The 27061-nt window shown below is 42.5% G+C and overlaps 2 protein-coding genes across 8 annotated transcripts; one reads left to right on the forward strand and one right to left on the reverse strand.

The window, feature by feature from the left end:
• Positions 1-15: 15 nt before the first annotated feature.
• Positions 16-9627, reverse strand: gtf3c6 (general transcription factor IIIC, polypeptide 6, alpha). 7 transcript variants are annotated; one of them, XR_004897821.1, is made up of 8 exons: positions 3071-3166; positions 2947-3036; positions 2427-2507; positions 2240-2303; positions 1356-1400; positions 1164-1271; positions 733-955; positions 16-686 (listed from the first exon to the last, which is right to left on the reverse strand). XR_004897821.1 is itself a non-coding variant. In XM_036002950.1 (7 exons), exons 2-7 carry the CDS (start codon positions 2968-2970, stop codon positions 825-827), a joined length of 453 nt encoding a protein of 150 aa, XP_035858843.1. In that variant the 5' UTR covers positions 2971-2980; positions 9514-9627; the 3' UTR covers positions 16-824. The 7 variants fall into 7 exon arrangements, 5 of the variants coding, with proteins under 5 accessions (XP_035858843.1, XP_035858842.1, XP_035858844.1 ...); XR_004897822.1 differs by having other exon boundaries at positions 733-952; positions 3071-3165; XM_036002950.1 differs by lacking the exon at positions 3071-3166 and adding an exon at positions 9514-9627 and having other exon boundaries at positions 16-955; positions 2947-2980.
• On the forward strand, positions 8814-26134 carry LOC116045705 (zinc finger homeobox protein 3-like). Its single transcript, XM_031293540.2, has 11 exons — positions 8814-9141; positions 11566-13267; positions 13345-13883; positions 14042-14255; positions 14924-15031; positions 15165-15301; positions 15499-15609; positions 17103-17253; positions 17432-22179; positions 22317-22982; positions 23116-26134. The coding sequence occupies exons 2-11, from the start codon at positions 11602-11604 to the stop codon at positions 23230-23232; spliced, it is 8457 nt and encodes a 2818-aa protein (XP_031149400.1). The 5' UTR covers positions 8814-9141; positions 11566-11601; the 3' UTR covers positions 23233-26134.
• The last annotated feature ends 927 nt before the right edge of the window (positions 26135-27061 follow it).

Here is a 27061-nt window from a genome sequence, read left to right on the forward strand (position 1 = left end):
AAGGCAAACACCATAAACTGCATTAGAACTTTATTTACAGTCTTGAAACCTAAAACAAAAATGGATTTTGCCTGATTGACAGCTTTTTGCTCTGTAACCAAATGCCAAATCCACATCTTCTCTGGCAGAAATTCCACAAAAGCAAAACAACAACACAATAATACTGAGGCCACTCAAAAAAAATAAGGCTTTATTTTGTTGGCTTTAACACAGCAAATCAATAGTCAAAGTACATTCATCATAAATCAGAAAAAATAGGGTCTTTGTATTTGTTTAAGTCAGGTACTCCTCACTCACTTCTTTGAATGTATAAATGATGTACTATAACCCTGCAGCTCAAGCAGATTCCTCTCCCTCTGCTGGTTAAACAGTATAATGATTTATCATGATCAGAGGAAACAAAAATTGATGATATAAAAGCACAATGACAGGACTTCCTGCTGCTAAGCTGAGGTCTTCAGACACATTTCTGTGACTGTCCTTCCCAAGACCCTTCCTATGTGGAAAGAAAGGATTTACATGATAATTTGTACAAGACTGTTTTCCCTTTAGGTGTCATTTAGCCATATTTATGTTGCACATCAAATATGAAATTCACTTATTTTGAGGTCCAGTAAAGAAGAGGCAATACATGTTTTTGGAAAAGGATAGCGACACAATGTTTACATTAACACTGACACTTTCCTCCTGTTATTGTTGAACTGTATAAATTCAACTGTCTTTGAATTGTCTGTTTCAGACATGGAGTCCCCTACAGCCTCGCAAATGCTGGTGTGTCTCTACACTTGTATAGGGAGGTCATAATATGCCAAGGCCTCCATTTCTCAGCCCACTGCTGAGTCTTCCAAATCTGTGTTGCCCATATCGTCTTCTGTCTCTCCCTGTTGGTTGGCATTTTCTTCTTGATCGGACTGGTAAGTTGTGTTCATCTGTTCACCACTATCAACACTTCCTGCTAGGACAACACAAAAAGGTTTTTAACAATGTTGTGCAAAGGATTATTTGTAAAGATGCATAATATAAAGAGAGCTGGGTCAAGCTACTCCTAAACAGAAACACTGTATAAGAATGGGTTTCACAAAACACAAGTTAAATTAACTGTAGTAGAAGAGATAGATCACAACAGATTTTGCAGCATGGGGAGTGTAGCTGTTCTGGCTGACCTGTGCTGGTTTCTCCGTCTTTCTTCTCAACGAGGAAGATTCGTTGCATCATCAGTTTCTTCACAGTGTGGCACATGTACTTAAGCTCTGGAACACTGTCTGCTTTTTCTGCAGACGTGTCAAAATCATAATGGACAATAAGTGAAAGAAAGAAAAAAAATATATACATTGAAAATATATGAAGAACCTTACCTTTCTGTGGTCCCTCCTCGAACAGCACACAAGTTCCCAAGGCGTCTTACAAGAGGCAAGGACAGCAAGTCAAATGTATGTTTAACATCATTTTCATGATAAAAATCTATTATAGGAGTTCATGGAGGCCTTTTGTGCTGGTAAAAATAGTCAGCAGCACTATGACAAACCATGTTTATTCAAAATATGCCTCTATTTCCATACATTCTATTGCAAAATAAGGTATTAGTAATGTTCTTGACTCTATGAGAATCAGACTTTTGAGGGTGCAGTCGGGCCATTCGTTATCACTGAAACCACAAAAGTAGGGCTGCAAGATATGAGGAAAATATCTAATTGCGATTATTTTGACCGATATTGCGATTGCGATATGATTCGCGATATTGGAAGGAATGATAGTTTTTGTATCATTATTCTCATTTTCATAAAAAAATATTAACATTGAAAGAAATTAAAATGATTAGTGTGATTTTTGCGAAGATCTGTACCAAACAAAGATTTGTTTCTTTAGTCTGTAGGATACGATTTGTAGGCTCTGCAGCACCACAATACTTAATTCAGAATGGTTTGACACATATTTTGCCATTAACAAATATTGCACCCCCTGCGATTTGGATATTGCACTAGTCCATATTGTGATTTCGATACAATTGCGATTAATTGTGCAGCCCTACACAAAAGTCAATCACTGGCAGTGATGACAGCATTTCAGGTTAGAACATTACTCTTTGGAGGTGGTGTAAAAAGAAATTTTTCCAACATGACCACTTGCTTTTAGAAGAGAGAAAGAAGGAGAGTGCAGTTTGTTTTAACAGCAGGCACAAGTAAGTTAAGCTACACAACAGTTTGTATGCTTTTCCTTCGATTTTTAGCTGCGTTCTTACTTTCATATTCTCCTGCAAACACATATTGCCCAACCTGCATCATGGGCTTCTCGCTGTCAATGTCCTAGAACACATGGACAAAAGCTATTTAGTAACTCTTGCGGATAGGGACCAGACATTGATGTAATGCATGATGGCCAGGCTTCTTCTTTTTCTTTACCACAAAGCATTACTATCCTATACTCACAAGAATCTTGCATGTGCCCCGGCACTTGGACAGGAAGTCATTGTTGATTATACCAGAGAGCTCCACCACAACAAGCTGCTCCTAAACAAGCGGAAAGACAAAAAGAGGGATTGTAGGCCAACACAACGACACTCTCTACAAATAAAGCGTAATTTAGATTTTGCAACAGTCAAAATAGCATAGAGAAGAAAACATAAAATAATTACAATATAGTTAACTATTTACATTGCCAGGGGTCTTACACAATATTTGGACCAGAGAATGACTATCTCAGGGAGTCCCACACACGTATTTACACTCTACAACCCAAACCAATATTTAGTAGGAAGTTTGATCCCGGAGCTCTTACTTGAAAGGTTAAAGTTAACATAATGGTGAAATTAAACCAGTGGCAGTCCTCATCCCATCAGGACAGGCTAACGTTAACTAACGTTAACATGCTAGCCACATTAAGCTAATGTTGGTAAGTTTACCGCTACGCTGTAAACGCTAGAAACGTTACGCTGATGGTATTTCGTACCTCCTCTTCCCATTCATCTTCCATGTTGAAAGTCCTGGAATAAAGACGAATGATAGCAATTAACGTAAATACAATTTCCTCGGCTTTACCATAGACTGTATATAAGGGATTTTACACATAGGTTTTACATACAGAAATCGCCCATCTTTTTTTTTTTTTTTTACAACTTCGCGAATGTACGGTGCCCGAGAAGCCCTTTGTGTTTGTTTTTTTCTCTTCTGCTTGGCATAAATTCAGTTACGGGCCCCGAACAACGAGGGGCGCTGTTGCTCAGTTCTTTTGTGGCATCATGTTTTTTTGCAAAGCCATTTCATGTGAGCTGCAAATAGAATAAATAACAATGCAATCTCCCTCCCTCCGACCCACCCTATCTATCTATCTATCTATCTATCTATCTATCTATCTATCTATCTATCTATCTATCTATCTGTCTGTCTGTCTGTCTGTCTGTCTGCCTGCCTGTCTGTCTGTGTGTGTGTGTGTGTGTGTGTGTCTGTGTGTGTGTGTGTGTGTGTGTGTGTGTGTCTGTGTGTGTGTGTGTGTGTGTGTGTGTGTGTGTGTGTGTGTGTGTGTGTGTGTGTGTCTGTGTGTGTGTGTGTGTGTGTGTGTGTGTGTGTGTGTGTCTGTCTGTCTGTCTGTCTGTCTGTTTGTCTGTTCTACTTATGGTTGAGTATGATTTGATCTAAATATTGGCTACCTGTAGGCACACTCATCCACATCTAACATTAATGTTAATGTTCTCCTGCAGGAGGCCATAGCGGAGGTGATGAGATGAGATGAGATGAAATGAGACGATACACTTTATTGATCCCCAAGGAGAAATTCATCTTTCAAAAGGCAGAGGCAACAAAAACAAGCTCACACATCAAACATATCCAAAACAAAAAAGAAACAGAAAGCCAGATGTGAAGCACAACTAATTCATAATCAAAGTGCACAATAAGTAAAAAATTCTGTTTTGTTTGTCAGGATTGCATTTATTGCACAGAAGTCAATTTGGAGGTCTCTGTAACAGGCAGGAGGTAGGCCAGTGCCTGAGCAAATTCCTGATACACACACTTGAGGTAAAAATCACAGTCTGTAATTACAAATGTATTTCTATCATTATGTTAGGAGGTAAAGTGTAAAATAATTAAATATTATGGACATATAACATAATTTATGAGCTAAAGACGTTTTGTGATTCATCAACACAGTTTTTATCAGTTTTTAAGGGGTGGGAAATTCTCCAGTATTTCATTTGTTTATGCTATTGAATTTTGGCAAACAACATGTTTATTTTTAATCAAACAAATGTTGTATTGCAGTTTTTGGTGAACAAAGTTTTAAACAGGATTCTTCACCAATAGAATAATAAAGCCCTTAGGATGAGAGGTGAAATGTTTTAAACTTATTTATCATTCAGTTGTCTGGACTTAATGTATATTATTATGTACATGTATATTTGATATGTATATTATACATTTGATATGTATATAGACCTATATTTTAACAATCTTTTTATTGATGTTTTATTGGAATTACAATTACAACTTTTAACACCCCCCCCCCCCCCCGTCCCAGCCCACAACACAAGTTCTCTCTTAATCTCTGTTGTACTATAACAGCTAAAAAACAAAAAGCAAATTATATGACCATATCACATGTACAGAATGAAACAGAAAACTGAAAACAATGGCACCTCCAGACAGTTGATATATTTGAAATATAATATGTATTTAATAGTCCTGATTAATAATGGTACATATTGATTATTATAGGACATATCTCTTTTAGTTTGTTACCCTCTACACAGAGGTCAAAGATCAGGGTCAGCTGAGGGGCAGCACCCCTGGAGCTGGTTGGGATTCATCATCTCGCTCAGGAATTCTGAAGTAGGGATGGTTTCTCTCACTGAGCACTCCATTTGAAGGACCATCCTGGCCAGCACAGTTGTGATAAATAAAAATGTATTTCTGCAAATCTACTAGGTCAACTATCAACTATGCTTGTGCCATGTACAGTTTGGTATTCAGTAAATATTCTAGGAATCTTTTGCATTGTGTTAGAGACTAAGCTTTCAATTCTCGTCCACCGACAGCACGTTTCGTAATAGACTGATGGAGTGAATTGCAGTAACACTGAACCTGTTTAACTGTGGTATAACAAAGTCACTAAATTGGTGCTGGGATGGTTATAGTACTGTCCTCAGATTTAGGAAATGGAGTCTAAACGAGGGTTTAATATGTAGCTATTTTTATGCTGCATGGTTTTTCAGATATCTGCATTTCCTGTTCATGAATTTGGTGATAACTGTAAATAGCAGACTGGGTTTAATGCCAAAAAAGAGCAAAATGTAAAAACATACAGGTTTCCTGCATTGACCATGCATATTCATTTTCTTTGAAAAAAAATAAATTCTGAATATAGCGCATATCATCCACATCCATTAATATTTTTACTATTACAATTTTTTACAATGTCCATCCAGGTGCCGTAGAGAAAGGCAGGTAACAGTCGTGGTGTTGCTCGGATGCCGACAGTGTCTGTAAATACCTGTATAAATGCAACGCAGATTGACGCTGAATAATCCTCTCCCTTGGAAAGAGTTTTTTTTTTTTTTTTTTTTTTTTTTTATTAGATTCAGGCAAACCAAATTAAAGGGGGTGCAAATCCCCCATGTGCCTTTTCCCTCCCCATTTCTGGCCTATCATCTATATCTGGACCATGGTGGGGTTGTCATGTCGACCAGTCCACAAGTTACTATGACAACGGCTCAAGGGGGAACACTTGCTTGGGAGGTTATTGCCTCCTTGGGGATGTAAGAAGGACAGGGGGAATGTGAGCAGAGACAAAGATAGAGGGACTTATAGACACCAAAAAGAGTTTAAATGAAGGGAGAGGTCAAGTTGGAATATGTTAGCTGGAAGTGTGTTTGTGTGGCCTACTATAAAGGCCAGTTTACATTCAGAGTCACGCTGAAGTGGACACAGTGTGTAAATCAGAGTTGCCCCATTGAAGCTTTGGATGCAGAGTACTAAGTTTTCTGCTCCTGGACGAGCCTCTCCTGTACATGATGTATTACACTTCCCGCTCAGTGCCATACCCTGGGGCAGAAAGGGGTGGGGGCAAGGGAGGGAGTGACATTAAGGACCCACCAAGGTGTCAGATAGGTCCCCAGCTTCCCCCATATTTTGTCATCTAAATGTCATAAAGACAAGTTTAGAGTTGGGGAGCTTTTGGCTCTTGTTCTGCCTGGGGGGTATCATGGTGGTTAATTGTCCCATTAACACTGACAGGGTAAATTGGTGGAAGGGCTAACTATATATTACAGTGAAAACAACAACCCCTGGCATACACCTGAGGGCATGGCGTATTTTACAGTACGGCCTGTGCATGTTTGAGTGTGTATGCAAGAAGTGTGTGAGTGTGTAAATTGTAAATGTACATTCACATGAGAGCTTTAATATTGGTTAAATAATCTATATTTATCACTACGGAAATGAACTTGCAGTGTCCATTAGGGAGAGCGTCTGTCATATTTGTGCTGGACTTTCTTAAAGTGTACATTTAGACCATTCAGGAGCATTATTGCATTCTATTCTTTTCTGTAAAATGTGACTTTATGTGAGGACTGCTTTAGAGAGGACTCTGTATTTCAGTGTATATTAATTGTGAACCACAAATAGAGTCTATGACATTCCTCCCACGTGAAGGTAGACATCAAATATGTGTTCACGTTCCTTTTCATTGTTTTAAATGGGGCCAAAAAATGCAATTGCAAATACAGATATAAATGTATAAGAACCAGCTATGCAAATAATCATGGATCATTTGAAATAATTTTATTATTGCGTCACAGCACTATAGTGTAAAATTTAAGATGATTTGTTTATGATGAATTTCAAATAGGCATCACATCTGTTTACAGGTATAATTTTTACACAAATGTAATGGTAAAATACAGTACAGTGTTAAATCATATGCACATGTAAGGATAAACATAAACAGCAGATTCCAATATTGCCTTAGCTTCAATTAACATTTTAACATTTTTCTTATTATTCAAACCCATAAAGGCACAGACGCACCTAGCAGATAAATTGTCTCTGTCTCTCTCTCACACACACACACACACACACACACACACACACACACACACACACACACACACACACACACACACACACACCTAGGACCAACGTTAAATGTATATCACCATTCACTGTCATTGTCTTTTGCTCATAAAATGACATACAATTGTAAACGTTCTGACTGCAGCCATCATTACAACAAAAGAAAAAATATCCATGTATGCATAAAAGAGAACAATACAGTGCCTGATTTATGTTTGTGATAACCTGCAATCTTTGCTTGGTGGCACGTGCCAGACAGACGATTACGTTAAACGTTTTCAAATCGTAAAATAATTATTGGATGTTCTACAAACACAGGCCAAATCATTACTGTAACTAATAGCCAATGCATCGATTCTATATTTACAGTTGCACACATGCAAGAAAATAATCAGACCAAACCAAGAAAAACTAAACAAAATCAAAATGCCAGTAGCTTTCACAAAACGAACACAGCGAAATGTCATCAATATTCATGTACTATTCCGATATGGCCTTGTAGTGCGGTTGTTTCACGCAACAGTGAGCTGATAGTAACCTTACTGCAGTTAATGCTATACAGCCTATTTTATATTCTGTGTTATAATATTCCTTTATTGTTTTTCCATAGGGACTTTCTTTGTAATATTGTAGCCTTCCACACCTTTCTACGTTTATATTTATAAAAGCCTAAGGTCAGCTTTGACAATCAAAATAAAGTTAAAAGATACAATTTGATATTACAAATAAATGCCGTGTTCACCTTCTAAAATATGGACGATCGACAGATTGCACATCCAGCGTGAAATTCACAATAGTATTATCATAACAATAGACCCGAGTGGCAAGGATGACGGCCAGAGCAGAAAAACCCCAAAGGTCTTCTATGATGACCTAAACACATCAGTTTAGGCTTAAATATTGTTTTTGTTTTCCAAACTGAGAAAATGAACTAGCAAACCAATGCCCGAAACCCAGACCTGCAACCATCAGTCCAAAAACAGTCAAGGGTGCAATGTCTCATTTTATATTCAAACATATTTAGAAGACCCCCCCCCTCCCTTTGACATAATTTTTTTGTATCTCTTTGTTAGACGTGAATATGTGTCTGCCAAAAACCTTGCGATTACAAGTTACAACTTTTCCAAAGGAAGTGGGCTATCACACCGAAATTTGAATATTTTATGAAAAATAATGCTATTTAAGTCTGGGACATAATGCTTACATGTGAGCGTCTAACGGCTGCTTTATCCCAAACAAAATGTCAATATAACATTCCTAAAATAATCCTCCAGGGCCTTGCAATGTGCTTGTGGTTCTTAATAGTGAATCACGGTGACAGTGTCGCATTTTTTAGCAGATTTTCTGGCATCACAATATTCTACAAAAAAAAGCCTTTTGTGACAATTGACTTTTTTGACATTATTGCGTGGTATATTATCACGTATTTTGGTGCAACTAGAGATTTTTCTGCGATATCTTATCTCTACATTTTTTAGATAATGCTGCATGGGATTTTTCTTAACATCCATCTAAAATGTATTACTGGAATTTTACAGCGAAACGTATTTCTAATAAAAAATTCCACGTTTTAGCTATAATTTCTCGTACTTTTTAAATATTTTCTTCTCCTCCTTGTCCTCTCTATAGGTGCCCTGTAGCCTCTTCCCCTCCCTCCTCCTTCCCACTCTGTCGCGGAATCCTATTGATCCAAACGGGCTAATTAGCGGTGTCTGCGCAATTACGCACATGCGCACTGGGCGTAATCTCAGCCATTTTTTGAAGGAAACTAATTAGCAGGAATAAAGAGCCAAGTGTTTTCCCCCCACAGTGATCAGAACTCATTCTACCTCTGGAGCTCGCACAAACCCCTCCGTCCCCCATCTTCTGTTTACTACAGCCTATATGTAGCTTTAATTACACTGTTGTTTGGTAACAACTTGGACCCCGCTGCTCTCTCTCCCTCTCCCCATTTTTCCTCCTGGCTCCGTAAAAACGCAGAGGATCATTCATAAGGAATGAGTGGGCTCTCTATACGATTGCTTTCTGGACTACTACACATTCAGCGTACGGAGCTTTGTACCAGAGTCGCTGCAGAAATGTAAGTCTGCCATTTGTTTACGATATTAAAGGGACGGGAGGAAGCAACCCAGCGGTGGGGAGGAAGGGGTGTTTGGTTAGTGCAGCCTGTAAATCGCACAAATCGAGTTTTTGTTGATCTGCTTGTGCATTGAGTCACCTGTTACTGGATACTGAACGCGATCACTCTTGGTTTCGCTGAATCGGAGTGTGGTACGGTGCGGTCCACTGTAAACAAAGGCTGAAGTAGTGTGGAGGCTGAGTGTTGGTCAGAGGCTTGACAACACAGACAGAGACGGGGAGTGTACTTCAAGTCGCTGCCCGTCTGGTATTCTCCAACAGTCCCGTTATTATGGTTCCCAGAAGAATGCAAAATACAGCTTAGTGATATTACCTTGAGACTGGTGTAATAGGCTGTATGCGCGGTCCTCACGCAAAGCAGTTGCGTTCGTAACAGTATTTGTCCATGTCCAACTGTAGGCTATTTGTCCAGGTCCCTAGAAAGACAAACAAAATGCATTTTCCTAAAGTATAGCCACACAACTCTTCTCTCTGTGTCTTTCTCTCTCCCCCTCACACCCCTGTGTATCCTTTCTCTCTATTCTTAAAACACACACACACACACACACACACACACACACACACACACACACACACACACACACACACACTAACTAACATAGAGATTCAGGGGACACACTTTATTGTTGGATGTTTAGACATCATTTTATGTTGCTTTCAAATAATAAAAAAAGATGTCTTGTGCATTCATATTTCTATTAATTAAATGTACGATTTCAGGTGATTTGTGTGTGTGCTTAATTGACATTATCAGAATTAGTTTGCAGTGCACAAGAGGATTTACTCATATTAACACACACATACAGTAGATGTACACACACGCTGTTAAATGATGGTTTCCTGCACTTGTGATCGATAGAGAGCCAGGAATGTTTGTATAAATAGTTACATTGCCGATAGACACAGGGTATTGATTGCAGTGTAAATGAAAATCTTTATCAGATTAGAGACTGTTCTCAGCTGCTGGCAGGCAAGCTAGCCCCTCAGCACTATCCAGCGGGACAGTGGACAGCTGCAGTGGGCAAGGGTCTGTGGCCTGTGACATAAACACAGTACATTAAAGCACTATCAGAGTGCCGATATGAGCCATATATCTTTAAGGTGTAGAGAGGGGGTGGCTGCAGGAGAGAGAGGGTGTTTCAGCAGGAGGGGGTTGGTTGGGTGGTTGAAGGAGAAGGTGAAAGGGTACATTAAGGTCTCTCCTTGATTTTATATAAAAAAAAAAAAAAAAAAAAAAGGTCCGTAATGAGATTGTGGGACACACAGATTAAGAGAGATGTATCTGTCTCATCTGGCATCCATCTGTCAGTTAGAAACAGAAGAGGAGAGGCCCGATTTATTTTTTAGAAAGTCTCTGTAGTGATGCATGATTGTGCTGGTCATTCAGATTCTTTGTAAACCTTATTAATCAATTTTGGGAAATTGTAATGATTAACTTAGATGTTTATGGTCATTCATGCATGATAAAATGTTGTATCCCAAAAGCCAAGGAAATGCAATCTTGAAATAGAGATTAATTTGCTTTAAATTGTTTTTTAAACACTCCACCATTATTCATTATATATGCATAATACATAACGTTTCCATTTATTGCAAAAAGAGATTCATTATTTTAATGTACATCATTGCTTCAGTATTTGTGTATATAGTGTGCAAGCAATATGACTTACAGGAGGTGTACACAATGCTACACATCCAATAGGGAGAGGAGAAATGTAATATACTGCACTGTAACACACGCGTCTGAAATCTTAACAAAAATTAATTTCATTCATTCAAAAAAGCTTCATACAAGTATTTTGTATTTTGGACTAAATTAGATTATACAGGTGTTAATATATTGTGACCACCCCCTGTGTTTGCACTGCGTATCATAAAATGGCTCGTGCTAAACAGAGATCCAGTTTCCTCTCATAATATCTCTGTACCAATGCACAGTTAAAGATGTAGAGACCGATACACTGGCTTTGAAAACTGTTCTTTTATCCGCTTTTGTCTAAATGTGGCAATTTAGTGGAAGCCCTTTAGCTCAGAAGCATTCAGTTCTTTTTTTAATCCTATCCCCTGAGGAATATTATAGACCTCCTGTGTAGCCTTTACCCGCATTCCTCTACCTAGTTTAGTGCTCATGCTATTGATTTTCCCATTAAGGGCTAACGCTAACCTCTGAATAACCAGCCTCTGTATTGCGCACTGTGAGGGCAGTATTGAACAGATGCTATCCAGGGACTGTAATCAATGGCCTTCACTGTTATGCAATATTATTAACATGACTCGTGTATTTCATTTTGTCCCTTTTTTTTCTTCTTCACTTTTCTTCTGTCTCTGTCTGTCCTGCTCTATTCTTCTCTTTTCTGAAACACAGGTGGGGTAGTAATGCGTGGCAGCTGTAGCCTCTGGTATGGACAGCGGTGAGGGAGGAGGGGATGGAGGGGGAGGAGAGGAGAGAGATTCTGACCTCAGTCCCCAGGCTTTATCTCTTCCTCTCCTGACCCTAGCGGTCATTCCGGAGCAGGGGTCATCTTCTCATACCTCAGCCATGGCCCCTGCCAAAGAGTCCCTGACCCTGCCTCAGCAGGAGGAGGAGGGCGCAGAGGGGTCCCAGGCTAGAGAAGAGACCCAGGGAGGTGAGCAGAAAGAACGAGGCCGACATTTGCAGGAGAATGGAGCGTGTCAAAAGCAGGGGATGAAGGAAAACTTCGGGGAGGGATATTTGTCAGGGCAAAGGAAGGAAGAAGGGGAGGTACATGTAGGTGTGGGAGAGGCATCAGTTACAGGGGGCCTCCCAGCAACCCTTAGCAGCAGAAGCGGAGAGGAGGAGAAGGAAGAGGAGGAGGCCATCTCAAACCAAAGCCAAACCAAATCCAAATGTTCTTTAATACCTCAACAGAGCCAGCACAGCTCTTCTTCCAGCACTGCGAAGGCCACTGGCACACTCAACAGCAAAATAGCCGCCTCTCCAAAGCCCTCCCCCACTCCTTCCACCTCTCCAAAGTCCTCCCCTTTTCTTTACACATCTCCAAAGCACTTCACTTGTCCGTCCTCTTCTTCTGCCCTGCTGAGCGAGACAGAGGTAAAAGACATTAAGGAAGATCAGGGCTGGATTTCTGGGTTTCCTCAGAGCTTTAAATCCCAGCAGTCTACTCTGGCTTTTCCACTGGCAGGTACGGAGCCTGCCAGTACACCTGCTGAGGATGATGGGCCGGCAGGGGTTCCTCACTCTTCCATTTCCAATGGAGATGGTGCCAAAGCTCCAGAACCAAATGACAGCCAGTTAGACACAGAGGTGGATGACGAGGGAGACAAAGAAGAAGAACAGAAAGAAGCTGTCCTTAAAAACCTCAACCAAGACCTCTCTCTTAATTCACTGACCAGTCACATGACCATAATGCACTCACGCAACTCCTGCAAGACGCTGAAATGCCCCAAGTGTAACTGGCACTATAAGTCTCAGCATACACTGCAAGTCCACATGAAAGAGAAACATCCGGAGATTGGAGGCCAGTGTGTGTGTGGCGCCTCCGGGGGAAAGTGTGTGTGTGGCGGTTCAACACGAGGTGTGTGTGGATATTGCAGTTCGGGGAAACCCCATCCTCGCTTGGCCCGTGGTGAAACCTACGCCTGTGGCTACAAGCCCTACCGCTGTGAGGTGTGTGACTATGCTACGTCATCGAAAGGCAACCTCAGCATACACATGCAGTCGGATAAACACCTTAATAATGTTCAAAATGGGGGACACTCAAATGGTCACATGCACACTTCCAACATTACCAACAATAGCAGCTCTTCCGACGGCCACACAGCGGATGAACCCACATACAAGCCCCCACTCTCTATTCCCACGCCCACTACCCAGCCCGCCAAGCTCACACCAGCTGCACACACTCACTCTCATGGTAAGCGGTGGCGGTGTGATGTGTGCGACTATGAGACCAGCATTGCCCGCAACCTGCGCATACACACCACCAGCGAGAAACACACACATAATATGCTACGGCTCCAGAGAGGTTACTATCTGTCTCACTGCCGGAGTCTTGCCCCGCAGCTCAAACACCTTCAAAACACAGGTGAGTAATGCGTCTCTCGGTGTAATCCAAAAATTAAAAATTAGGATATTCTTACAGGAGATCCCTCTGTGTTTTAGGTGCCGAGCTCTCCTTGAACATGCGACTGACCAGTCAACAAGTCACAGATCAGCCAGTCACCCTTGGGTCTACACTGACTCCTTCGCCCTCCCCCTCCCCCTCTCCCCCTCCAGCCCCATCTCTGTCCCCCACTGAACCCCTCTCTCAGGGCATGTTTCAATGCCTTGTCTGCTCCTGCTTTTCGTCCGACAGCTTAGAGTCTGTGGAGCAGCACCTGAACGCCCCTCGCTCTCTGCCTCAGTCTGAGTGGTGCTCCCTGGTCGCTGGTGGCTGCCACTGCAAGCTGTGCGGCTACACCACCCCGCTGAGGGCTAACTTCTCCTTGCACTGCCAGACTGACAGACACCGCACCCGGTACCAGCTGGCTGCTCACCTCCAAGAGGGTGGAGACAGGGGTCAGGAGGGGGCATCCCTTATTGCTAAGGGCAACCCCGTCCAGCTGAGATGCAACTTGTGTGACTACGTGACCAGCAGTTTGGACAAGCTACGAGGACATTCCCTCAGTTCACACCACGAGGCCAGCGTCCGGGTTTACCGAGTCAGTACACTCTCAATAATAACTTTGTCTTAGGACATGCAAGCAGCATTTGAAATGAAAAATGTATTCAGCAATCCATGATAATCAGACTAGATTTATGAACTGTTGTCCAACCATAATTATTTTCTTTCTCTCCTTCTCTACCTCATTATTTCTAGTTCCTGCAGCAGTATGATGGTGAAGTTGATGGAGGTTCGTGGCTGTTCCATTGTCTCCTATGCAACCACTCCTCCTCTTCTAAACTCCAAGTACTGAAACACAGTCAAACCCCAACCCATCAGCAGAGGGAAGGGCTACTACAGCTGCAGCCACTAGGCGGAGAGGAGCTGGCAGCCATTTTTACCATCAGGAAAAGCCCTGATGGTGTCACAGGTGAGAATGTGAACTGTGCGGCCTTATTTGATTTCATGTTGCATGTGTTTGCTGACATCAGTGAGCAGACAGTGGATTAAGATGAAAAGAGTGAGAAAATGAATAATGGCTGTTGCTGAGATATTGACCAAGTAAATTGATTTGTCGATACACATCCTTGTTATATCCCCAATAACCCCTGGCAACAGCTAACTAGCACCTGCTAATCAATGGACCAATACAAATCTCCTGGATAAGAATGGGGGAGGTGGAGGCTAGTCACCAGTCTGCAGTCTGTTCAAGATAAAACACTGAATTGACATTGTTTGGATTGCGTGAACTGCTGGCACAACATCTAAAATTAGTAGTTCAACACTTCAGTTGTAAACTAAGTCTATCATGTGATTTGTCTATGTGCAAATTAAGACTTATTGAGGTGAACTGATGTGTTGTAAGTCCATATTACGTCTACTCCACCCCTGAGGAGAATCTAATGGAGAATCAATACTTGATCAATAGTCTATGGAGGCAAGCAAGAAGAATGAAGTTTGGTCCAAAGACATTGGTCTTTTTTAAAGGATGCTATCTAGAGGATAATATGAACTACAATTAGCCTGATAGTTTATGAGAACATATTGTTTGAAGCACAATGTTTGTGTAACGTAATTATTTGTTGTGTCCCCTCCCAGGAGAGCTCAGTGAGGATATGGAAACTTCCAGTGAGACCACCACTAGTCCTTTGGACACAACCAAAGACACTTGTAACTTGGGGGTGAAGCAGATTTCTGAGGAGACAGGTATGGCTGCTTCAATGTGCAAAACAATTCAACACATTCTACAACATATTATAGTTAACTCAAATGATAGCATGATAATATATTACATAAATATCAATCTTATTTACATGTCCATGTGAATTTTTACTTGAAGAAGAAACAAGTGACGAGGAAAGAGAAAAGAGGGAGTCATTGCCCTCAGTCAAGCGTCCATCCTCTGGATGCGAGGAAGTGGAAAACTCTATCTCAACCAAACGCCCCAGAATACACCAGCAAAATGAGAACCAGCAGGTGAGCAGTTAACACACTTTTTAATAATTTAAGTATGACCAGGTGAATATAAAATGTAATAACCGACACAATAAATGCTGTCCTAGTGTAATTCCACAAACTCAGCACATCAGGGCTCTCTTTAAGCCTTCTAATCCAACACATCTTTTAACCATTTTTCTCACTTCTCTCTCTTTTCTTTTTTTTAACTTTTTTAGACTGTCCAGTGCCCTTTGTGCCAGGTTAAACTCCCACACGCACACCTTCGACAGCATCTCACACATGTGCACAGTGTGGCGCAGGACTGTGTAGACAAGCTCATCAGCACAGTAAGTGTATGCAAGTGTGTATTTGTTGTATTTGCGTTTGTCAGGAAGCAAAAGAAAACGAGAAGGCAAAGCGATGGGGGATGGGGGAGAGTGAAATGTAGGGAGACAATTCCATTAAGAAGGCACCACAGAGAAAGGCAGCGCTTTTTTTAATGCATGTTTAAGTAGCTCCCCGCTATCATCTTTGATGCAGCCGTGCATTCTGTGTGTATGTGTATGCGCGTCTTTTAGAGTGGAAGAGAGAGGATTTGACTGAGTGAGGGAAGAGCCAGTCTTTCTATAATGCATGTTTAAGTAGCCCTCTATTACCAGAAGTGCAGTCAAGCTAAAAAGGGGCCCCCATGCTTTTTACTGTGTCTCTCCAACTAACAAAGACTGGTCATCTATCCACATCACCATCCTCCATATCCCTGGCCCGTATGCTAAGTGGCCTTTGTCTCTCGCACTCTTCGCCTCCACTTGACTGACTGCTTTTCACCCTTTCTCCCCTCTGCTGTCCCTCCCTCCCCCCTCCAGCTACTCCTATCATTCCTATTCAGCAATCTCTGTCCTTGCCCCTCCCTTTCTGTCTCTCCCAAGCTCTTTCTCAATTTCTTATGCGTTACCCCTCCCTTACTCACTCTCTCTCTCCGAAGCAGTTTTTTTTCCATTGCCCCATACTTTCTCCCTCCCTGCTCTCTCTTTTTCATATTCTACAACCCTTACCCCCCACCATCGTCCTCCCTCCCTCCCTCCCTCCCCTCCCTCACTCTCTCTGATAGTAATTGAGGTTCATTAATTCAGACTGAGGTGATGATGGCCATTATGTACCTTGCTTTCCAATTACGCTCTCTAGATTAAGCCTGACCTTCAGTTTTCTCTGCAGTGTGTGTGTGTGTGTGCGTGTGGTTGTTCTTCTCTTTCTCTCTTATGAAGCTGTTACGCAGAGAAAACTCTTGTCATGTAAATCTCATCTTTAGCTGTCCGTCCTTTCCTAAGGGTAGCTAGCTGTTCGCATAGATATAGTATTTGCTCTCAGTGCTCGAAGCTGTGGAGATGGAGCTTTTCTATATGAAGAATCATTTAAAAAAAATCATTATTCAGCTCAGTAAAGTTTTATTAAACCCTTGGGGCATGTTGGAGGGTGTCGCAAGAGCTGAAGGGCAGACACACACATATCTCAAACATATACACTTATTACCAAATTGATGTGCCTTGCTGTCTATACTGCTGTGCAGGCAGGTGCAAGATGTAACGATATACTTACAGATTCACACTTTAATGTTTTATGATATTAGGACAGGGTGTGCAGGCCCTCATGTTTATACATCTTGATATTTGCTTGCTATTATGCTGTACAATTAAATGTTTTATTCATAATGTGGGATTAAGAAAATATGGTAATATCCCATATTCCTTTCATATTCTGAATTGGTGTGTAACTGGCAATAAAAAAAAACAAGCAATAAAAAAACAAACAAAATTGACAGACTGTCACATTTTCTTTCTTCCAGGTCACACTATCCATGGAACAACCACAGCCTCAGCTGCAGACAGAACCACAGACAGATGATAGTCAGAAAAATAAAAACACCAAGAATAACAATACAAATTGTACATATACTGCTGATTCCAGTGCCTCAGTTGATTCACAGAAAAACAAAGGTTGGTATAAAATTATGATAAAACTGACAGTCATCATCAATTTAGATGTCAATTGAAGAATCATAAATGCTAAACCAAACAAACATGTCATGGTAATTCATTCAAAACACATTGTCTTCTTGGCCTAATGTTATTTAAAATGCACTATTACTATTTACTATTTTTATGCATTTTGCAGGAATTTCAGTAGTAAACACTGAGGGAGATGTAGCCGCACCCAAAGATGTCACAGCTCTACTCACCCCACCCCTGGAAGACACCACTCACCCTTCCAATGGCAGACTGGCTCCTCAGTCCCCAACTCAGACCCCCCCCTCCTCCCCATCCTCCTCCCCGCCCTCCTCCCCGCTCGCCGACCCCCCTCCCCTTACTGATCGCCATGGTTACCGTTTCCGTTGCAGCAGGTGCAGCCTAGCGTTCCCCACTCAGGAGAAGCTCCAGCTGCACTGGCAGTACCATGCCATGAGGGCGGCGACAGAGTGTCCTCTCTGCTCGAGACAATGCCGCAGTCAGGAGGCCCTGCAGAGACACATGCAGAATACGCACTCACAGCTTGACAACACACAGGGGCAGAATACACTCTTACCGCCTCACACCACTCAATACATGGAGCATACTAAGAGTTCAGTTCAACAAGATTTTAGCTTATCACCTCAAGTGGGTCAAGAAGCAGGAGAGCATGAGGATGAAGAGATAGAGGAAGAAGCACTAGGTATGGAGGAAAAGGAGGAACAAAAAGAAGAAGTAAAATTAAATGATAAGGACATGGTTGGTGAAGTTGATGGAGGTGAAGAGAATTTAATTGAGCCAGAGAAAGAGATCATATCTGAACCTACTTCCAGCTCTTTTGTCAAAAAGAGCTCTAACCCCACAATGGACCGCTATCTGGATCCAACCAGGCCCTATAAATGCACAATATGCTCTGAATCTTTTACACAGAAAACCATTCTTCTGGTCCACTATAACTCTGTGTCCCATCTCCACCGGGCCAGACGAGCCCTACAGGACTCTGGCACAGGTGTTGCTGCCCCCGAGGCTCCCCGTGGCCCAGATCCTAGGCCCTACCGCTGCCGATTGTGTGGAGTGGGCTATAGCCAGAGCTCCACACTGGACATACATCTTCGCTCTGTCCTTCATCAGACTAGAGCTCGTGCTGCCCAGAACTTAGCTCCACAGAGCCCAGCATCTAGTATAGCGGCTCCAGTGTCAGTCTCCACTACTGCCACTCAGGCTGCTACCACCAGAGAAGAAACATCCAAGAGTGTGCCTTTCACCAAGAGGCCAGATGTAGTAAGCTCTTCAACCTCTTTACTTTTAGGCCCTGGCATAGCAGCAGAGGCCCAGCCAACCCTCTCTAACCCAACTGACAGCAAGCAGGCTAAAAAGAGAGTGGCAGAACTTATAGCATCAAGAAACCAGCTAATGCTAATACAGCAGCAGCAGCAGTTAGTCCAGGCTCAGGCCCAGGCCCAAGCCCAGTTACAACACACAGCTCTGCTCCAGTCCCAATTGATGCAGCACCTATCCTTTGGGACAGATAATCTCCTTAACCAACACTTCTCCCTGGCATCAGACAACTTGCTCTCTCTGCATCAGCAACTTCTTCTGCCCTTTTACATGTCAGGAGACATGAATCTTAACCCAGAGTTGGCTGTTAAGAGTCTAGAACTTAGTCAGTTATTATCTGCTAACTCTATCCTAAAAGAACAGATTAAGGCAGAAGTTAAAAGGGAGTCCCAACCTCAAATAGAAGAGAAACAACCCCAAAAACAAAGTTCAAACTCAACTGTTAACCAACCAAATGATCATGTGCGGTGTGAAGCCAAGGTCAAAGCTGGCTGCAGCGGATCCTCCATCAACCAGTCAGAAAGAGAACACAGCAATTCTAGTCCTGAGGAAGAAAAAGAAGAAATGCTTGTTCCTACTGTTAAAAATGAGAGTCAGAAGTTGGAAACTGATTCCTCTTCATTTAATCTTCTTGGATTGCAGTGTCCTCCCCCCAGAGTGCCCTATGCTGCTGTGAATGGGGAGCCTCTTCGAGCCCTGCTGCAGAGTTATGGCTATGAGTTGGCACTGCAATATATACAAAGTAGACATAGACACCAGCAGCAGATATCAACTCATATGATACCAGATAAACAGGGGAGCTCTGATACCAACAAAATGGAGGTATGCTCAGAAAAAGAAAAATGTGAGTTTAGTGGACTACAGGATGGAATGATGGAAGGCTGTAAAAAGGATAACAAAGGAGTAGAGAGCAATAGAGAGAGAGAACATTTGCTACAAGAGAAAAAGCAGAATGATCAGGAATCGGCAAACAAAGAGAAAGGATGTTGTGGAAGAGGAGAAAAGTGTAGAGACTGTGGCAAGCTTTTTTCAGATGCCTTGATTTTAAAAAGCCACCGGGAGTACATTCATAGGATACTGTTTCCCACTCCTGCACTGGAGAGGTTTTCTAGAGAATACAGACTGCAGTATGACCAGATGTACCCACTCACACAGCCTAAATCTGGGGATAATTCAACTGCTTCAGCTGCAGCCCCAGTCCCATCCTCAGAATCAGAACCAGCACCGGAACCAGTTATGCCTCAAATTAAAAGTATTGCATCTTCACCTGTACCCTCATTTTCAGATCCCATAACCAAAACATGTACTTCAGCTACAGACCTAACACCAACTGCCCCCGCACCTTCTTCTCCTCCATTTTCTTCTCAACCTCACAAATTTCAACAAGAGGCACCCATCCCAAGCACATCTGCTACAGCTACTTCTCAAACCACATCCACAGCTAACTCCATACCCCGTACCTTACCTAAAATACCAATGCTTCCTCTTTCCTTGCCCCAGCTTCCTTTACCTTTACCAAAGCTTCCCCTACCCCACATTCCTTTTCCCATGGACCTACCTCTCCTCTCTCCGGTTGTGATGCAGTCTGTGGGTCTCCAGCCCCAACCATGGTTAGACTCAAGTGTGAACCCAGAGTTGGCAAAACTCCAATCTCAACTCAACCCAGCACTGCTAGGGCAACAACCACCGCTCAGCCCAGCTTTGCAAGGTCAGCCTCCACAGCTCAATTCTGCGCTGTTGGGTCAACCATCCCAACCCAGCCCTATCCAAACAGGACAGCAACCCCAAGTCAGCCCAACAATACTTGAACAACAGGGTAAGAGAACCCGAACCCGAATCTCAGAGGAGCAACTGACTGTTCTGAGGAAACACTTTGATATTAACAGCCTCCCCAGTGATGAAGAAATCAACAAGATGTCTGCTCTGTCTGGTTTGCCTCATAAAGTCATCAAACACTGGTTTCGCAACACCCTATTTAAAGAGCGCCAGCGAGACAAGGATTCTCCTTACAATTTTAATAACCCCCCGACCATAGCCCTGGATGAATCCAGAGAGGAAGTAGCACAAAACCTGCCTCTGACACTTTCCCCATGTTCACTGTCTCCGGGCCTTCCAGCCAACACCTCCCCACAGACCCTGACAACAGACCTCCAGAGAGGAGAGCCCCATAGAGGCAGACGCTCTTCCCGAACCCGCTTCACGGAGCAACAGCTGGAGACCCTGCAGGGGGTGTTTGAGGCGACCCCCTACCCCAGAGAGGAAGAATATGACAGGTTGTCTGCTCTGTTGTCTCTTCCTAACAGAGTAATTGTTGTATGGTTCCAAAATGCTAGGCAAAGAGCCCGCAAAAATCAAGACCAGGGGGCAGACAATGGATTAGAGGGGAAGAACCAGCTTGACAACAGTCACAGACAGAGAAATAGCTGCTATAAGAACGATGATGATGATGATAACAGCTGTGGGGATGAAGGACAAGGTGAATCTCAGAATGAAAACTCCATGGATCTGACTTATGAGTATTACACAAACCCTGACTCACCTGTCCTTGATTCTTCCTCTCACTGCACAGAAAGTGAGCATCTAACAGCCGAAGGTGAACCAACACCTCTTACTAGGAAACAGGAAGATAACACAATCTCTCCACAGGCTAACAAGAGCACAGCTCTTGTTCAAACTAAAGATGGAATTTCAGATGCAGACATCCAACGCAAGGAAATTGTTGAGGCCATAAAAATAGGGTCCTCTCCACAACCTGAGCCCAATCTGCAGCCAAAAAGGACTCCAGAAAGAACCCAGCCTCGCTCTTCCTCCTCTTTACAAAAAACAGTACCCACCACCGCGTCCACAGCTCATTCCAGCCCCGGGCATGCGCACAGCCCTCCTCCTGATAAAGCTGTTGAAAAGCCTGCTGATACATCACTCAGCCTCCTTGCTGCTCCAGAGTCTGAAACAGGCCACATCCGGCTGCCTGGTGCCACCTCTGGCCTATCCACTGAAACCCAGCCAAAAAACCATCTCCAACCCCAAACCCAGACTCAGTTCCAGTGCAGTCTCTGCCCAGTGTCCTTGCCCTCATTCCAGCTGTGGCAGGAGCATCAGACCAGGCACCTCCTGGCAGCTCAGTCCCAGGTCCAATTTCTCCACCCTGGGTTCACAGACCGACCTATGCCTTACATGATGCTCCACCCCAACCATTCCCTGATGGCCAGCCAAATGATTTCAGGTGCTATGTCCCAGATGCACCCTAATACCACACATCCCATGATTTCACACTTAAATAGCATACAAATTAAGAACACAATCTCTGATCACTCGACTAACACCCTCAGCAGCCTCTCTCAAAGTTCTCTGACACCTATGAAGCAGAGTTCAAAGCTTATGTCAGAGACCAGTTTTGAAGGCCAACGGAGCAGTAGAGAGATTGAGGAGGAGCACAGAAGGGATAAGCGTCAGAGAACCACCATCACCCCAGAACAGCTTGAAGTGTTGTATCAGCGCTACAGCATGGACTCTAACCCCACCAGAGGAGTCCTGGAAGGGATTGCACGCGATGTAGGCCTTACAAGACGTGTGGTTCAGGTATTTTATGAATGTTTGTTATGTCTGAATATGTGTAAATGCTTTGAGAGAGAGAGAGACATAAATTAAGGTATAGAAAATGACGTAATGCCTTTGTGTATCTCGAATTTTAAAACATGCTGGTCTTTCCTTCACAGGTCTGGTTTCAGAATACACGAGCCAGAGAGAGAAAAGGACAGTTCCGGTCAATGGGGCCAGGATCCAGTTTCAGCTTGGGTCTGAACCACCTACGCTGTCCATTCTGCAGGGCTCTCTTCAAGGTGAAAAGTGCTTTGGATGCCCATATGAGGTCACGCCACTGGGCAGAGGCTGAAAGAGCAGGCTACAACTTATCGATGAGTAATGGATCCAATGGGCAGATTGGGATGGCTATGTCATCTGTCATGGACAGACCAGGCCCATCTATCTCCTCCAACCTCATCCCAAACCATGGCTATGTCATCATTAACAAAGAGATAACTATAAAGCCACCTGTGACCTCTTTGTCTTCAACCACTGATCTAAACAACCCAGAGGAGGATGATGACTATGAGGAAGACGATGAGGAGTACCAATGTGAGGAGGGTTCCAGTATGGCTGACCAAGGGTCTCCTAGTCCCGAGGGATCTGGGGGCCCAAGCTCATATTGGGGTGAGACGCAAAGTCTGCAACAGCACCAACATCAGCAGCAGCGCCAAAGGACACAGATGAGCCACTTCCAAGTACTCCAACTCAGAGACTTCTACAGGAGCCACCGTACCCCTAACCGACATGAGTGTGAGACACTGGGCCAAGAGTTGGGACTGCCTCACCGAGTGGTGCAGGTACATTTCAAATATTCATAAATGATAAAATGCAGTTTGATCTGAATGTATTAAAGATTAAAAACGATAGTTTCAGAACAATTAAGTATTTTAAGGGTAATAGCTCATGTATACATACAAATATTCTTTGCAGGTGTGGTTCCAGAATGCCAGAGCCAAGGAGAAGAGGGCCAGGAGCCTGAGCTCTGATTCTGCCGAGAGGGAGCAGTCCGAGCTGTCCGCAGGGGCAGGGGAAAGAGACAGAGCTTAGAGAGGCAGATTACGGTCCCTTTGCTTCTTTCTACTACATTCTCCCCAAAACCTCTCCTGCACCTGCTATCGTCCTCTAACCATATACCCTTTCCACTTTGCTGCCAAACCTGTAACCTAAACACCCCAAAGATGCCGAGCCACAGTGGCCCAAAGAGAAACTGAAAGTAGGAAAGAGCCTAAACCAAGTCCTCTCCACCACAGCTTTCCTCTTTTCATATTGTTCTTAAACTCTTTCCTGGTCTGTCCTTTCTTGTTGAAAAGAGCCCCTCTCCCTATCCGTCAGACACCTTACTACAACCAAACACCACCTTGATAAAAACCAACCAGATGCCACAGAGGCCAAAGAGCATTCTCCAAGTATGTGACCTCACTGCCCAGCTAGACCTGCAGTCTACCTCTCAGTCTGCATGACAGACTCACAGTGGGCCCTCCACCAGACAGTGCTTAATGACTAGCTGTGTAGCATGTAGTGCCAGTCTGTAAGAGGCTGGAAAAGAAATTGTCAAAGAGATTTTAGTGTAAATAGAGAGCTCCAAAAGATAAACTTGAAGAAAAACAAAGCAGTTAACAGTGGATGAAAAAGAAGATGATGAAAAAAAACACGGAAAAATAGATGGAGGTATTCACATAGAGCTTTTGTAAAGACTGACTCAGATTCCAAAGCTCGTAACCAAAATTTTACATGTCTGTGGATTTAGTTTCAACATGTTTGTTTTCAATAACAAACTGCAGAGCTGACGTCTGTACAGTAAATGGGTGAGATCTGCAGCTGGCAAAAGTAAGCTGAGTACCAATAGACTGATACGGTGCCAGACTGCAGCTTCACCCTCCACAAGCCAATGATGAGTCTTCTGTTGTACATGTACACCTTCTATGTTCCTTTAGTGGATAACAGCCCAAATAGCACAGAACGTAAAGGCCAGTTTGTCCTGAACGGGGCAAACTATTTTTTATAGCACTCAACCATTATACTGTATATGAAAACTTTAACCAAACTCAAATTTACATTGTGTGTGTTTAGTAATAGTTTCTTAATATAAATCTTATGGATTGAGATAAACTGTCTTGCTTCGATATAATGGTGTCATGATTATGAAAAGATTATGACAGCTTTGATATGTTCCGGCAAGGTGACTTACTGCCTTTCCGTTCTATTTGAATATACCAATGGCTGACCAATGTTATGTGATTAATGTAAAGCTTTCTATGCTCAGGTCAACAGCTCAACATGGCTCCGCTTCAAATGTGATCTTAATACTGTACTTTTCTGTTTTTAAAACAGAAGAGGCGTGGTTTAACCTTGGACTAAGTATTTAAAGATATCTACAAAAACATCTGTATTTCAAAGATCTGAGCTTTTCACCTCTGAGTAATAGATTGTGACAAAAACCTTATTGAAACTAAAGTGTTTAATAGTGTGAGGGGTAAATGTACAGTATTTAGCTTTTGTATGGTTGACTCAAGACTTCATTGGATGATTGAGACATGGCTCCCTTTTTCACTTATAAATAGGGAGCTACTGCGGAAAGCTGAGAACAACTTTGGATGTTATCGATGTTATTTTTGTACACTTAATTTATTTTCCCTCTTTCTCCCTCCTTTCCTCTTTTGCTCTCTACCTTTCTTCCTGTGTTCATTTGCAACCAGTCCTTATTCTAACTGTAATAATGATAATATAACAATAATAGCTAAACAATAATTAATGCTTTAAGACAAAAATCCAAAGACGTGATAATACTTTAACCATATGACCTACAAAAATAAGCGCTACTGTTTACTTGATGATGTATTGCTGTTTTTAAAGAAGGAAGGAGTCCCTATCTCTAAGCTACTGTTTTCTGCCTCTCATAAGCACACTGGAGACTGTAACCAAAATCCCAAACTAGAGCCATGGCAGTCTGTAATATAGCGGTTAAAGAGTTTTACTTCTCTTGAGAAATGTTGCAGTTTATTTTCTTTCTTTTTTACCATAGTGTTGAACTTCAGCCCTTAAGGATGTCCAGTTTGCTGCTAATGTACTGTAGTTTCTAACGATACTGTAGAAAGATGCATGCTCTGATCGCTTTACCACTAGGCTTTAATGACTACAAACTGTAATGATAACTGTGATGCTGTTGATAAACTGCTCCTATGTTGAAAACAAATGAATATGTGGGGCTCAATTCCATCAGGTTTGTTTTTCAGTATCCTATTAATTACCCCTACTCAGAAGATTAAAAAAATGGCTTTCGTAATACCAGAAGTATTTTTTCAAACTTCCAGTTTTAGAGAAACCTGCTTGGGGCATTAACTTCTCAATACTTATGGAGATACTGCATAGCTATTTGAAGGAGTTTAGCCCCAAACCTTTCACTGGTATGGTGTCAGTCTTTCTGTGTTGATTATGTCTCTAGTCCATTTGTCCAGCTAAAACAGCTTTGCTGAACTCAGACTGACATCACAGCCAATTTTCCAAAGGATGTGGACTGACTAACTCTGTCATGTTTTGTTCTTAAACTAACCAATGTTTACGACAATACCAATGAGCTTTCTTCTGTACAGAAATGTGCATTCCAAATACCACAAAGGCAGTTTTTTTGTATACTGATTATTTTAAATTTAATTTGTCATATTCTCTTGATCTTAGTGACTGTAAGATGTACATATTGGGGTCCTCTATGGTGAAGGGACTCTGTTATCCTTACTGTAGGTAAAACTATTCTTTTATTTTTTTCTGGATATGTTGTTGCCATAGTGATGACCAAAAAGATACCTGTGATGTGCACCTGTCCTTATGTCCTGCTCCAGTGGATTAGTGTGTCTCTATACTCTCCCTCCCCAAGTTTTCCCCTACTGGTGTGTGTTTCTCTTCCTTTCCCTTCCCATACTCCACTGAGCTAAATAAAGTCTGCTTTGGTGCATGCTCTGGTCTCATCCCTTTGCTCTAACCGAGAGAAGCCATTTTATGAATGTTGTGGTATGCGAAGGTGTCTGTCTGTTTCATATTCCAGGTTGTATGTTCAGTGTTAATGTGTGTTTGGCTGGAAGGCTTTTGATGTGTGTGTGTGTGTGTGTGTGTGTGTGTGTGTGTGTGTGTGTGTGTGACACACAGCAATGTGTGAAAGGCGTTTGGTGAAAGGAGCCATGACCTCTGGGGTCACTTCATTAATTACATTTGTGACATTCAGCCAGATGAGTTTCCTTTGTGACTAAATAATATGATGAATATTAACGACCTCGGATGAATTACACTGCTGCTTCTGCTGCTGCTGATGATAATGTGTTTTACGACTCTGGGAGAAAGGGGAGTAAAATTGCACACTACAGCACATTTAGGACACGCAGATTTTCATATGCAACATTTCAGACCACAGCAAAGCTTTGTAGAACAGATTTTATTTTGTTGAATTTACTTTTTATGTGTAAAACCTTCCAGTGGTTGATGAGACAACTTGCCAGAGAAAAAACTACAATGCAAGAATGTGTCGTCCAGTGTGACCATGAGTTTCCAGCACAGACTGGTGGCTGCTCCTTGTTCTGTAGCAGCAAGCCATTCATTTAACCATTACACATGAATGCGACAACTGAGGCAGTATATCTGTGGAACAGTTCTGATTGGGGTTGCAGGCAGGGAACAGACAAACAGATACGTGGGGAGAACAATAGAAAGTAAACACAGAAGAGGGCTTAAGATAGCTTCGTAGCTGATGATAGTCATCTTAGAAAGTCATCCCGATAAAGTGATCCCCCACCATTTCTCCTTCTCCCTGTCCTCCCCCTCTTAATCAAATGAGTACTGTGCAGCTGGTGGGGTTGCGGCAAAAGGGGGTACGAGTGTGCAGAGGAGG

The sequence above is a fragment of the Sander lucioperca genome, chromosome 7, assembly GCF_008315115.2.
Source record: "Sander lucioperca isolate FBNREF2018 chromosome 7, SLUC_FBN_1.2, whole genome shotgun sequence".
Classification (NCBI taxonomy): Eukaryota; Metazoa; Chordata; class Actinopteri; order Perciformes; family Percidae; genus Sander; species Sander lucioperca.

Coding starts and splice junctions, on each gene's coding strand:
- gtf3c6 (XM_036002950.1), bottom strand. CDS start 2,970: ATGGAAGATGAATGGGAAGAGGAG. Junction 1,272..1,355: donor CGAGGAGGGACCACAGAAAG/GTAAGGTTCTTC, acceptor ACACGTCTGCAG/AAAAAGCAGACAGTGTTCCA. Junction 956..1,163: donor AGACGGAGAAACCAGCACAG/GTCAGCCAGAAC, acceptor GTGTTGTCCTAG/CAGGAAGTGTTGATAGTGGT.
- LOC116045705 (XM_031293540.2), top strand. CDS start 11,602: ATGGACAGCGGTGAGGGAGGAGGGGATGGAGGGGGAGGAGAGGAGAGA. Junction 14,256..14,923: donor AAGCCCTGATGGTGTCACAG/GTGAGAATGTGA, acceptor GTCCCCTCCCAG/GAGAGCTCAGTGAGGATATG. Junction 15,610..17,102: donor TAGACAAGCTCATCAGCACA/GTAAGTGTATGC, acceptor TCTTTCTTCCAG/GTCACACTATCCATGGAACA.